The sequence below is a fragment of the Balaenoptera physalus genome, assembly GCF_965194825.1.
Source record: "Balaenoptera physalus genome assembly, chromosome: 16".
NCBI lineage: Eukaryota > Metazoa > Chordata > Mammalia > Artiodactyla > Balaenopteridae > Balaenoptera > Balaenoptera physalus.
This window is the reverse complement of record NC_138898.1, coordinates 26,247,654-26,262,305: the sequence shown is the minus strand read 5'-3', so window position 1 is coordinate 26,262,305 and position 14,652 is coordinate 26,247,654. Positions and strand designations below refer to the sequence as shown.

General features: G+C 42.5%; 1 protein-coding gene across 4 annotated transcripts in view; it reads left to right on the top strand.

Moving 5' to 3' along the window:
- MAPRE1 (microtubule associated protein RP/EB family member 1) overlaps window positions 1–11,205 on the top strand; it is a 30,522-nt gene extending 19,317 nt beyond the window's left edge. For all 4 annotated transcript variants that reach the window (XM_082432240.1, XM_082432238.1, XM_082432241.1 and 1 more), the window contains exons 5-7: window positions 2,647–2,768; window positions 7,658–7,810; window positions 9,462–11,205. In XM_082432240.1, coding sequence (XP_082288366.1) covers window positions 2,647–2,768; window positions 7,658–7,810; window positions 9,462–9,518 — 332 coding nt within the window. In that variant the 3' untranslated portion in view covers window positions 9,519–11,205. The remainder of the gene's footprint in view (window positions 1–2,646; window positions 2,769–7,657; window positions 7,811–9,461) is intronic.
- The last annotated feature ends 3,447 nt before the right edge of the window (window positions 11,206–14,652 follow it).

The window sequence follows — 14,652 nt, the reverse complement described above, 5'->3', positions numbered from 1 at the left end:
CAACTACTAATCCACTCTCTATGGATTTACTTATTCTGAACGTTTCTGAATGGGATTATAGAATACATAGTCTTTTGTGTCTGGCTTCTTTCATTTAGCATAATGTTTTCAAGGTTCATCCATATTGTATCATATATCAGTACTCCATTCCTTTTTATGGCTAAATAACATTCTATTGTATGGTTGTAGCATATTTTATTTATTCATCAGTTGATGGTGATTTGAGTTCTTTTCATTTTTTAGCTTTTACGAACAATGCTGCTATGACCATTCATATACAAGTTTCTGTGTGGGCGTATGTTTTCTCTTGGGGTATATATCCAAGAGTATATACCCTTTTTTTAAAAATAATTTTTTTTTAACATCTTTATTGGAGTATAATTGCTTTACAGTGGTGTGTTTCTGCTTTATAACAAAGTGAATCAGCTATAAATATAGATATATCCCCATATCTCCTCCCTCTTGTGTCTCCCTCCCACCCTTCCTATCCCACCCCTCTAGGTGGTCACAAAGCACTAAGCTGATCTCCCTGTGCTATGCGGCTGCTTCCCACTAGCTATCTATTTTACATTTGGTAGTGTATATATGTCCATGCCACTCTCTCACTTCGTCCCAGCTTACCCTTCCCCTTCCCTTTCCCCGTGTCCTCAAGTCCATTCTCTACGTCTGTGTGTTTTTTCCTGTCCTGCCCCTAGGTTCTTCAGAACCATTTTTTTTTTCTTTAGATTCCGTATATATGTGTTAACATACAGTATTTGTTTTTCTCTTTCTGACTTACTTCGCTCTGTAGGACAGACTCTAGGTCCATCCACCTCACTACAAATAACTCAGTATCGTTTCTTTTTATGGCTGAGTAATATTCCATTGTATATATGTGCTACATCTTCTGTATCCATTCATCTGTCAATGGACACTTAGGTTGCTTCCAGTCCTGGCTATTGTAAATAGAGCTGCAGTGAACATTGTGCTACATGACTCTTTAAATTATGGTTTTCTCAGCATATATGCCCAGTAGTGGGATTGCTGGGTCATATGGTGGTTCTGTTTTTAGTTTTTTAAGGAACCTCCATACTGTTCTCCATAGTGGCTGTATCAATTTACATTCCCAGCAACAGTGCAAGATTCCCTTTTCTCCACACCCTCTCCAGCATTTACTGTTTGTAGATATTCTGATGATGGCCATTCTGACTGGTGTGAGGTGATACCTCATTGTAGTTTTGATTTGCATTTCTCTAATGATTAATGATGTTGAGCATTCTTTCATTTGTTTGTTGGCAATCTGTATATCTTCTTTGGAGAAATGCCTATTTAGGTCTTCTGCCCATTTTTGGATTGGGTTGTTTGTTTTTTTGATATTGAGCTGCATGAGTTGCTTGTATGTTTTGGAGATTAATCCTTTGTCAGTTGCTTCATTTGCAAATATTTTCTCCCATTCTGAGGGTTGTCTCCAAGAGTATATACTCTTGGAGCAGAATTCTTGGGTCGTATGGTAACTCTGTGTTTAACCTTTGGCAGAACTACCTGATGGTTTTCCAAAGTGACTGAATCATTTTATTTTCCCATCAGCAGAGTATATGAGGGTTCAGATTTCTCCAAATATTGAGTACTTTTATTCTTTAGCTTCTTAGAATGGGGAACTGCATAGATAACCCTGTGCATTTCATATTTCAGATGCTGCTAACAGGCATGTGGAGACTTGCATTAAGTATTTAGTCTTCAGGTTGAACATATGCTAGAGATCCTCCAGCGGAAATGCCTGTTACTGTGGGTGAAAGGCCTGATAGTTATTGAACAGTTTGGGATGTCAGGAAAATGAGATATTTCTAAGCCTGGCATAATGTACAAGCTTTACAAAATACTTGCTGAATGAATAAAATAATGAATGATAAATTTACCTTGAGGTAGCCCATTCTTGATTATTCTTAATTATTTTAACTTGTAGATAGATTGGCCCCTTGTAGCTTTTTCCTCGTCTTTGTCTGCTTTGGCCATTCATACTGAGAGAAGTCTTTTTTTTTTTTCATCTGAGAGAAGTCTTTAAGTCCTGGTCAGTGTGCTGCTTTTCTCTCCTAACCCTTCTAAACACCTTTTAAAAGGGAAGCAGGATGGGGTTTTGAAGTCATTAGTGGTCAAAGCAGGCTCTACCCCCTCATCTTCCCAATCCAAGGAGCCTGAGGTTCTGAGTTAGGAGGCACCTTACTTTCCAGATGGGGAATTGTGGGCACCCCACAACAGCTGGGACTGTGAGCTCCTGGCCTGAAGTTTTCCTTTGCTCCGTAAAGGTGCCCTGTCTGTGGATGTGGTTGGAGCTGGGTTAAGGTAGATCATCTGTATGTACCAGGATGACTTTGCCTCTTTCAGATGATAGTCCTGTCCACCCCAGCGGAAAAAAGGCCACGCCAAAGGACTTATTCCCAGCACGAAAGATCGTGGCTAAAATTGGTACTTGAGTGTGCTGCCAGGATGAAAAACCACTTTGGGCAAACATGGGGTGCAGTCTTGCATGCTGGGCTCTCTCTGGTGGGTCTCCTCACTGCATTATTGTGGAGGGCAGTTGGTCACAGCCTCCTCTTGTTGTCTGGTGGGTTCTTTTTTGTCTTGACATTTCTCCTCTTAAAAAAAAAAAAACAACTCTGCTCCTCTCAGCTCCACAGAGGCCCATTGCAACACACAGAACTACTGCAACCCCTAAGGCTGGCCCGGGCGTGGTGCGGAAGAATCCTGGTGTGGGGAACGGGGATGACGAAGCAGCCGAATTGATGCAGCAGGTAGGCACCGCATGTGTCCAAGACAGGAGCTGCCTTGGGGGAAAGGGTGCTTGCTGCCCTGACCAGGGAGGCTTGTCCGTGTTCTTGTGGGAAGACATGCCTTGTCTGCGTACCAAAGCAGTCCTCGTGACACGTGTGAGCGCTTTGGAGCTGGTGGGGACTGCGAGCCTGGAGGTGACGATGGAAGAGAAGGGTGCCAGGCATTTCTGAGCGCTGTTAGATCTATTTCTGTTAGTAACTGATGTCTGTTTGGAAACCTGCCCATACGATGGAACCCTGTTGAAAGTGTTTGGAACGCTGTCAGGGTTCTGTGGGATTTGGAGAATGTCTCCTGAATTTTGGCTCTGACAAAAGATAGAGTTCCCTTCTAAATGGTAATTTAAAAAAAGATTCCGCAGTCTCTCTGCTGAAATCCTGGGCCACTAGAATATCAAGTTGAGAGTGGAACTGGTATGCAAAGCTTTTCTGTTCTTAATAGGTCGATGATTTGAAACATCTTCAGGATTAAATATCCTGAAGGTACTTGGGAGAGGTCTCTGTAGATCAGAACAAATTTTAGACTTTCAGAGATTTTCTCACTAATTCTTATAGTTGTTTTATTTGTTTGTTTGCTTTTGGATGATTCTCTTGATTCATTCCAGATTTAAAATCAAGGATGCTCTGTGATTCCTGTGACTTTGGGATTGAACCCTTTTACTTTCCTTTTAAAAGCCAAGTCCTAAAGCCTGGAGGAAATGGCCTCACTTTAATCCAGAACCTCTTGTGACCCAGATCATACTTCTAGGAAATCAGAACACAAAAGCCTGCTCAAAGATCACATTTGGTTTTTTTCATTCTTTGATTTGTGTGTGCCCCATGGTCATAGGTGCCTTGGGAGTGTGGAAGTGACTGGGTCACCATCCCCATTGTTGTGGCAGCTTCAAGCACCCTGTGGGCACTGTCACTGTGAGTGCATAAGTCCTGGAGAATAAGGAGCCTTCCCTGTAACTGTTGGTGTCCAGGCACAGGTGTACACAGGAAGCAGTCTCAGTGAGAAATAGGGTAAAGAGGTGTCAGTGCCGAGGCCCGGCAGCCAGCACTGGGTTGGCCTTGTGCTCTCCAGGAGAAGATGCAGTGGGTTCCATGGGACTGCTGTTCAGATGTGTCCAGTGTGAGGGAGCTCTGGCTTTGGGTTGTGTAGATTTGGGGTGCATCCTGGCTCTGCCACTTACCTTCTACTTGGGGCAAGTCAGTTAACCTCTCCAGATTCACTGCCTCGTATGCAGTGGGGCTAATACTTTGGTCACGGTAGTTGAGCGGATTTCATGAGCTGATGTTTTGCCAAGTACCTGGAAGGGTGTTTGGGATAAATGGGGTAAATGGCAGTGGATGAAAGACAGTTGTGATTGTTGTGGTTCTTGTCTGTGGGCTTGATAGAGTGAAATAGGTTCTGAAGTATGTTTTAAAAGTTCACAGGAGTTAGATTTTTTTTGGTGAAATACACAACTGTTAATAGCAAAAACAAAACTACCATTTTTAGAGTGTGAGCGCCAGTGCTCTACTAAACATTTTCTTTCATTTTTGCAGCAGCCGTGTGAGGTGTTACAGAGGACAGTGCGGCTCGGAGAGGTTAAATAGCCTGAGTTGGGGTTTGGACCCAGCTCACAGCCAGCTGGTCCAGCCCTGCTTCAGAACTGATTTGTTTGGCCTGAACAGGGTTTTGATTTTTATTATTATTTTTTTTAATATGAAGGATTTTAGGTTCTTTCCAGGTTGCCAAAGTCCTGAGCACACCCTGTTACTGACTCCCATGGCTCATTTACATGATGTCTCTAACCCTGAAAGTATTTGAAGTGGTGACCCTTGATAAAGGTGTGGAGGTCTGGGGGACACGACTGATGGGAAAGTAGAGCCACATGGGCTTGGTGGGCTAAGAGGAGAACAGTGTATTCTACACAAATTACCTTGTGGTGTCCATAGCCTTTGGGAGATCTGCAATGATTCCACACTGTTAAGTCATCCTGGAGAAATGTTCTTTTAGTTGATTTTAGTCCAGAGCAGTGCTGTTTAGTAGAAATAGAATGTAAACCAGAAATGTGAGGCACATATAGAACTTAAAGTTTGCTGGTAGCCACATTGAAAAGAGTAACAAGAAACAGGTTAGATTAATTCAAATAACACATTACCCAATATATCTAAAATATTAGCATTCTGACATGTGATCATTACAGATAATTATCAGTGAGATGTTTTACATTTGAACATTGTACTAGGTCTTTGTAATCCAGTGTGTGTTTGATCTTTACAGCCTGTCTCAATTGCACTGGCCACATTTCAAGGGCTCAAAACACCACATGTGGCTCATAGCTACCGTATTGGCCAGTGCAGGCCCAAAGCGTTCTCCTTGGGCTTCTTAGGTTACAGCTATTACTTAACTATAAGAGAGTGTTCTAAGAGTGACGCTGATTACTAATCACAGATTTTTAATAACCTTATAAATAACCAGTTAGAGGAGTGCCAAGTGAAAGCTGATGACTTACTGTATGCGTGTTGTTTCTTGTGGATTCATAGTTATTGAGTGATGTCAAGGAGGGCTGCTGCTTTGGCCTTGTGGGTAGGACCTATCCGGCTCGGTTCTGGTGCCCTTGTTGATTTGTAGGCCAGAGAGGGGTTCAGTGGGTTTGTGAGGGAGGCACTAGTGTAACGTGTGTGTACAGATGGACTCCAAGCTACCATGACTCGTGAAGCTGTTTTAACTTCCCTTTCCTTCTCATGTGACTAGAAGGCCTCTTCCCTGGCTCGTGGACCTCGGGCTGAAGATCCAAGGCAGCTTCCACTACTGGGGATAGTCTACTCTTGCCCTTTTGTCCCCTTCTTGTACTCACTCCACTTTGGGAGTAACTGATAGTTTAAGGAAAGGCAACAAATAGCGGTTAAAGCAAGGGTGGGGAGGGTGGGGGCAGATGGATGATTTCGTTTTGCTGGTGACTAGGTGGTGTTAGTACTTTATTGAAACTTTCAATTATTTTTATTTTTACTTATTTAAAAAAAATTTTTTTTTTTTTGGTTTGTGTTTGTTTTAAATTTTATTTATTTATTTATTTATTTATTTTGTTGTGTTGGGTCTTCGTTTCTTTGCGAGGGCTTCCTCTAGTTGCGGCAAGCGGGGGCCACTCTTCATCGCGGTGCGCGGGCCTCTCACTATCGCGGCCTCTCTTATTGCGGAGCACAGGCTCCAGACGCGCAGGCTCAGTAATTGTGGCTCACGGGCCTAGTTGCTCTGCGGCATGTGGGATCTTCCCAAACCAGAGCTTGAACCCGTGTCCCCTGCATTGGCAGGCAGATTGTCAACCACTGCGCCACCAGGGAAGCCCAAAATTTTTTTTTGATTATTTTTTTGGCCGTGCAGAATGTGGGATCTTAGTTCCCTCACCAGGGATCGAACCTGTGCCCCCTGCATTGGAAGCGCGGAGTCTTAACCACTGGACTGCCAGGGAAATCCTTACAGTTATTTTAAAAGTGATTTCTGCAGTTGCTAAAGGAGTAGTGAGAGGGTGTCTAGAACCTTGATTCTAGTTTGGTCTTTTCAGGCCTTTGATGTTGAACATTGAAATTAAGTCTTTGACGGAATGGTCCTGGTGGTTCCAGTCACCTGCTCCTGGATCATCTCTGGATGCTTCTCAACTGCAGGTTCCGAAGGGACAGGATTTGATCCCTTCGGTTGGGTCTGGCTTCTTCGTCAGGGAAGCTGGATAAGCTGTTTGCTTGTTTTTGCAGCTAGAAGTTCAGAAGGTGGACTAGATTTCTCTGGTGCTTCTGGCTCTCAGAATTCCCTGCTACCCAAATTGTTCTCAGCAGCTGCACCTTTGATTCCCTGGCTCTGCCTTCCATGGGGCCCTAGCCTGTAAGGCCTGTGAGGATTATAAGCTACACCCTATGCCATGTAATTTGCATTCAGTGAGAGTTAAATTGAATTCACGTCATAGATTTGAGTATACTAGAACGAAGACATACTGTGCTTAAAATACACAAAGGGCTGTGAGAGTTGTTATGACTTCTATTACTTGTGGCTGGATAGAGTCCTGGCGCAAGCACTGAGATTTATTTCTTCATTGCCCCTTTGTGGAAATTAGAGTCCCTCAGTGGGGCTCCTGGAGAATCCTGCAGCACAAGTGGTGTGAGCTGACCGGATGCTCAGGGGAGCTAGTGGTGGAATGTGGTGGGGTCTGCTCCCTGCCTCTGCTATCTTCTCTCCCTTTTGAAACTCTCTTGGGAGAGAGAGTGATGCAGGGACCCTCTCATCAGAGAATGCTTTTCTTTTGAGTCATGGATCGCCCCCTAGCCCCAACATATTGGGGGGGAGAAAGAACCATTGAGTTTCCATGCCCAGGCCTGCCTCAGTGCTAGCTGTCTTTGGCTAGTATTAGTCATCTTTAGATAGTTTTCCCCTCCTGGCTCATCATTTCTACCCTGCTCCCTTGGACCAGACCCTCTCTTACCATTGACTTCAACTTGCAGAAAGACCTGAACTTGATTGACCAAGTGCCCTGGTAAAGACTCAGTATATGATGGGCAGCCACTCTGCTGGGCCAGGTTGTGGATTCTGCTTCTGTATTTGTCTCAGGCTCCCATGGGTTTTTCTCTTTGATCTTGTCGTAGTCCCTGAGAAGTTCCTGCATGTTCCATGATATGGCCTGTCCTTTCCTGGGAACTGTTATAGTCAGGGTGCCATGAACAAGCCCATGTTATTTATCTGGGGCTGAAGAAAATTGACATTAAACTAAAGTGGGGTTTTGTCCTTGTTAGAGAGTTTAATGAACGCCCACATCTCCTTTTGGGTTAGAAGTTTATCTGATGTGCTGTTGGTGCATGAATGCCAGGTGTCTCATCCTTTCTAATGTTTTGTGCAGGTCAACGTATTGAAACTTACCGTGGAAGACTTGGAGAAAGAGAGAGATTTCTACTTTGGAAAGCTAAGGAACATTGAATTGATTTGCCAGGAGAACGAGGGGGAAAACAACCCTGTATTGCAGAGGATTGTGGACATTCTCTATGCCACAGATGTACGTGTTGACATGAGGATATTTTCTTGCCGTTTTGCCACCTAAGAGAAAATAGAAAATTTTTATCTGGTTGGTTTCGGCAAACTCAGTACTGATGCTTGTTGTGTTTCAGCATAACATTCATCAAAAGACTTCATCTTTGACCCTTAAAGTCAGCCAGAGAGGGCACCTCTGCCCAGCTTCAGCCTCTGCCTTGAGGTCTGTCAGCCTTTGAGGCAGGCATAGGACACTCAGGTGGCTGGCTGCCCTGCTTCTGTAGTTTGTGGCCACTGATAGGTCATGAGTGCCACAAGGTGCTCTTAACCCTGCTATCCCCACTCCACCCCTTTCAGCTTGGACCCCTCAGCCTGAGGTGCTGCCTTCTTTTTAATAGGGCCCAAGGCATGCCCTGGAGAACCAGGCACATGGCCCCTGTTTGATGTCTGCTGCCCACAGCTGTCAGAGCGTACCTTTTTTCTTCCAACCTGGAGTGTATCTGGTTCCTATTTCCCCAGAGTGCCTTGTGGTCAAGTTTCTTGAGATCCATGTGTATTACACAGCCGAATCTGCTGATATGAATCATGCTGTGTTAGCTGAACAAGGAAAACTGATTTTCCCTAGATTTAGGATTTGACATCTTGCTGTGTCCACTGTTTAATGGCTGCAATTATTTATAATTCTTCTGCATGCCTAGCAAGGTCTTTAGGATCAAACTACAGTATATGTCTATGTGTTTCGTAGTATGTGGCAGTATACAAATATAAGGCAGCATTAATGCTGTTACTAACAGTGTGCTCTAAACATATCAAGTGAATTTGGGGGGATTAAGACAGATGACTGAAAAGTTGATAATTTGTTCAATAAATCCTTATTTCGGGCTTGCTCTGTGCCAGATAATACAAACAGAGGGGTTGAAGATATAGGTGTCCTTGATCTAGTCTGAGTATTATTTTAGTGGAGTCATAGCTTAAGTAAATTTAGTCATAGACATTTAGTTAAAAAAAAGATGGGGGTTGAAGGGGAAGTCTAAGTTCTTATGGTAGTGTGGCCATTAGCACATGCCATATGCCCTGGAGTGAGTGTGAGGTGGGAGCCGTGGGTGTGATGTTTTCCCATGCTTCTGATGTTGGCTCAGCCTTGCAGCTATTATGTGTGTTGTGGGTGTTTTGGGTAAACAGAACACCCACAACACCTGCAGTAGCATGTGTGCATGGTTCCTAAGTGCAGGCAAAAGAATGAATGAAGGAAAAGCTGGCTGTATGGACAGTTTATTGAGAGGAGATGGTATGGCACCATTATGGTGACTTCAGGGATTTTTGAGGGTAAATTTTCTTAAACAACTTTATTGACATAATGAACTGTACATATTTAAGTACAACTTGATGTGTGAGATCATCACCATAATCAAGACAGTGTACACATCCGTCACCCCTGAAAGATTGAGAGTAAATTTGTGCTCAGTTTTTGCCTTTTGTGGGATGTGATTCCACTGCCTAACTAATAAAATAGTGGTCACTTGGCCTTGTGCCATTAAATGCCAAGTGTGTGGTAAAGACAGGAAAAACCGTTGACTTAGAGAGGCTTTAAATATGAGGAAAGCGAACCCACAGTAGAAACTGATCTTTCATTCAGCGTTGAGTAGTAACTTTCCCCTCTCATTTTCCCATTTCAGGAAGGCTTCGTGATACCTGATGAAGGGGGCCCGCAGGAGGAACAAGAAGAGTATTAACAGCCTGGACCAGCTGAGCATCATCCGAATTCTTCACTCCAAATCATGTGCTTAACTGTAAAATATTCCCTTTTATTATTCTTAGAGGACTCACTGGTTTCTTTTCATAAGCAAAAAGTACCTCTTCTTAAAGTGCACTTTGCAGAAGTTTCACTCCTTTTCCAATAAGTTTGAGTTAGGAGCTTTTACCTTGTAGCAGAGCAGTATTAACATCTAGTTGGTTCACCCAGGGAACAAAGAGGCTGACCATGGGGCTCACTGTGTGGATGCTGGTAGCACTGATGGCTGGAGAAGGGGGAGACCTCTCAGTAGAGAAGTGTAAAGACTGATTTGAATTTTAAGCTAATGTGAAATCTTGACAGAGAACGTTTTAATAAATCAATGCCTTAAGAGTATTTAAAAGATGCTTCCATATTTCAAAATGTAAAATGTAACATGACAGGAGCTTCTGTGTGTTTGACATTGTGTCTGGGAAGGAAGGGCCAGAACCTGGAACCTTTGGGACCTGCTGTTCCCAGCCCTCACGGGGCTGCCTGATCCTCATAGGCCCAGACCTTGGCCCAAAAGGAAAGTTTGAAAAGTTGCTTTGTAAAGCCATTTAGTGTCCTTGACCAGTTGCATCCCTGATAAGAAGCAAGAGGCATTGTTGCCTGGATGAATAGAGGGTGTGTTTCAGCCCTGAGACGAGTTGAGTTGAAGAGCTTGATTTTCACAGAACATTTCTCTGGTGATTTTTCCAGTTATCCCTGATATTTCTATGTACTGTGTTTTGTTGTTGTTGTTTTTTTTTTTTTGAAATGAGGTGTGTCCAGTTTTTAAATCTAACAACTACTTTTGGGGACTTGCCCGCATCTCTGGGATTTGAATGGGGGTTGTGTCCCATTTTACTGTCTTTTAAGTTTACATTTAACATGTTTCTCTTCTCTGTTCCCCTTGCCCACTGGGGACTCCTCTTTGGCTCCTTAAAGTTTGCTGCTTAGAGTGGAAGTTCAGCAGGCAGGTGATCATGCTGCAAGTTCTTTCTGGACCTCTGGCAAAGGGAGTGATCAGTGAAGGAAGGCCACTGCTACCTTGGGATCTGCAAGGCTGGGTGTTTTCGGTACCTGCTGTCCACAGCCCTCCACTGTTATCGGAATACTTTGCCAGTGCACTAATCTCTTTGGAGATAAAAATGTTAGCGTGTTACGAAATGTTAATTTTCTTTTGCAGAAAATACAGTACCATGTCTGAATTAATTATTAATATTTAAAATATTTCATTCCTTAACTCCCTCATTTGCTTTGCCCACAGCCTATTCAGTTCCTTTGTTCGGCAGAATTCTGCAAAATGTGTGTTACCCACTACTGAGATTGTTCTGCCCCTGATGTATTTGTATTGATTTGTTTCTGGTGGTAGCTTGTCCTAAAATGTGTGTAGCAAGCAGGTATTTTATGATAAAATTGTTGTGTAGTGCATGCTCTGTGTGGAATTCAGAGGAAAACCCAGATTCAGTGATTAACAATGCCAAAAAATGCAAGTAACTAGCCATTGTTCAAATAACAGTGGTGCTATTTCTCTTTTGTGGCCTTTTAGACTTTTGTTGCCCTAAAATTCCATTTTATTGGGAACCCATTTTCCACCTGGTCTGTCTTGACAGGGTTTTTTGCTACTTTAAACAGTTTCTAAATAAAATTCTGTATTTCAAGAGTGTCATGTCTTCTGAAATTTGTCTTGCCCTGGGTATATTATTTTAGGTTCAAATGATAAGGTACCCACGCTTCTTTCTTAAATCAGGACTGATCTTTTGAAATCCTTCACTGTTTTTTTTTTCAAATGTGCTTATTTGTAAGGCTGTTTCTTTTTTCTCCATTCTTCACAGTACATTTCTCAGCCTCCTGCTGTTTCACACTCTCATGTTACTGTGAGAGGTCTTTCAGAAGTCCAGGGCTTGGCCTAGCTACCGTGAAACCTTTTCAGGCTGTTTCCTCCAGAGATACACAGGACAGAGCTTGGTGGATACCATGGGGCAATACTTTTTTTTCCTGAAAGTATGTTTCAAAGGCAGTGAACACAGTCAATCTGTAACCTGAAATCATCACCGTTTTTTTTCCCTTTTAAAATTCTGTGCTGTAAGAAACGAGTTCAAAAGGCGACGTGCTGCCATTTTCAGTATAAAAGAAAGTTAAATGGTCAGAAGGTAGTTTGCTATATGATCTTTAGGGTACCCACCACAATTATGGATGCTCTGTAAACCCAACTTGATGATGATTTTGACTAGGGTTACACCCATGTTACTTCCTGTAGAAGTTAAGGGTATGAAACCTTCCTTAAAATGTTAGGCACCTTCAAGAAGGAATTGGATACCACGTGTTTGTAATTTACAAGAGGCTACCTCCAGGAGTGCATGGAGTTTCTGAAGATAATTTTGGGTAATGTCAGCTGAGACGTTACCTTGTGAAGAGTGAAGCTGATAACTGTGTGTATCTCTGACCTAGTAAGTCCATTGGCCTGGCTCTTTAGGCTGAGGCACAGTCTTCTAATGTGGCTAATTCAGGTTAGATCACTGGTGCGGTGAACTTGAATAAGCTGCTTGGTTTGCTTGGCAGGTTCTGTGTTGCATGCGGTATAGGTAAACAGATGGCTGGATTTAGATTTAGGATTCACTCATGCTGGTGGTCCTCAAACTGATGGGCTTCAGAATCACCTGTAGAACTTGATTGACATATATTTCTAAAGTCCAATCCCAGAAATTCTGAGTCAGGAGATTAGAAATCTGCATTTTACTATATACCTCAGGTGACCTGGGCTTAATGTAGTCCTCAGACGTGTACTTTTTGGCCTAACATTTATGCCTGCAAGTTCAAGTCTAATTCTGGCAGGGGGGATATCAGATTGGAGTCCTTGTAGGTCCCTCCTAGCTTTGTGACTTTTGAGCTAATTGATCCCTTTTCTTGTTCTGACCTGCTAAACAGGGATGATGATGTTGGCTGCAGTGCCTCCCTCACTGGGTGCTTGTTGAGATCAGAATGAGCTGAGAAACAAAAGGTGACCACAGCGTTAGGAAGCCCTGCATGGGTTCTTGATCCAGTCTGAAATTGTTTATAGATCAGAAAAGCTTAGGGCACAATTCAGGAGGGTGATCCTTAAGATAGACTTTGAGTATTTTGTAAAGTAAGTAACAAGTTCTTCTAATGTTTCTTTTTCAGCTTGCAGGGATTGATTGATGTGTCCAGCTCCTTTTAGTTTTCAGACTATGATTTTCATCCTGTTTTTCCCCCAGGTGAAATCGTGTTCTAAACACACCTTTCCCCTTTTTCTTTTAAATGAAGATTCAGTGATTCAGTAATTGATTCATTGATTTAAAGATAGGTATTTCTTCAGGGTTTACTCTCTAGAATATAATATGGTGTTGGAAAGGAAGCAGTTTTCTTTTGCTATAACCAAAATGAGTCTAGGGAAGTTTTTCTTTAAGGATTGTTTTATGAGATTTGGTATGAGGAGCTCCTTTTGTGATGTTTACCATAGTTCACCATAGTCTACAAACAAAACCTAGGCTTTAAGCCTGATCAGCCTAATCAGATTAATTTGCTAGTATGTGGGTGACCCAAATCTGACTGCTGTCAACAGAGTGGAAGTAATTGCTTTGAACCAAGCTGAACCTGAGCCTTCGGTTAGTGTTCATGAATCACCAGTCATTTTGCTGGTCTGGCACTGTTGCTGTTGTTTTAAAATTAGGAGTATGTCGTATTTTTGAATTCATACATTCCAGTTATAAAATTTTAAAACCCGATGAGTTCATACTTATTTCTTATACTGGCAGCTTTTTTCTCAGTTTTCACATGTGACAGTATAACTGAATATGCAGAGTCCTTGTCTGAAAGAAAGCCCACAGAGGAATTCTGTGCTTTTACATTGAACTTGACTATCCTTAGAACCATTATCCCAGATGCCTTCAGCCAGATTGTTATGCAGGTATAATTTGTGAAGGTCTGTTTCCCTTTTGGCTTAATCTGAGTTGGAAAGCAGTGTTACCTTAGCCTGGAGCACAGAGCTTTCTGTTGAGGTTGTGGTCAGGTTGCCTTATTAATTTCGTTATCTAGGTAAGCAGGTTGAGCCCTAGAGTCAGAGTTCTAGGCCCCTTATTCCAGGACTATATATATATATATATATATATATATATATATATATATATATATATACACACACACACACACACTTAAAAAATTAAAGTAACCTATATTTCTTTTGTATTGGATGCTCTGATGTTCTGAATTGTAAAATGAAAGTAGCCTTCACAGACATGTTTCTGCAGGTAGGAAGAGGCAAATCTTTGTCTTGTGATCATTTGAAAAGCAAAGCAAGTTAGCCATCAAAGCCTAGAACTTTGTGAATGGTATCAAGAGATAGATTTAGAATTACAAAGTGAGTTTGGAATTCTGTGAGATGTCTTACCTTAAAAGTTAAAAATTTTTTTCCTTTACTTTTTCCTGGTTTACTTTGAATATTTTTCGCAGTCTGCAGGAATTGGTGAGGATAGGCTTGATGTAGGTATGAGGAAAAGGAGGAAGAGCAGTTTATTCCATTTGCTAATGTCTTTAATTTTCAGTTTTGGTGGGAGAATGAGATTTGGGAAGCTGTAGTGAGGTTCAGTCCGTCGGGGTAGGTCTTAACAAAGCTGGCTTTGTGGCTCTTACTAGTTTCCAGCGGGGACAAAGATGAGTTTCTAAGATTCAGCTTTCATGGATGATTCACAAATTGCAGTTTAGACTATTAAAGTTAAGTCAAGGTCAAGCATGCAAGTGGGTAGACTGAATATATAAAGGGAGTGTGTGGCTGGAGCGCTTCTCCAAAATGAACAAGGGAGAAGTGCTGTGATCAGGAGGCCAAGGATCAGGACCAGGGTCCTTCTCCAGGCCCTGCCTCCTTGGTCTGCAGAGCATGGCTTTTCATTGGCTCAGTGAAGAGATGAGCGAGGATTGTTTCCCCAGGAACCTTTCTGAGCCAGGAAAAGTTACTTAGGTCTGTAAACGCCAGTAGGATACCAGAGCCAGAAAGAGTGGGAGAGTGCCCAGTTCCAGCAAGTGTTGCCTCTGGAGGCCAGTTTTCAACAGTTGAGAAAGTTTTGGTTCAGAGAAAAGCAAAATGTTTCTCAGCA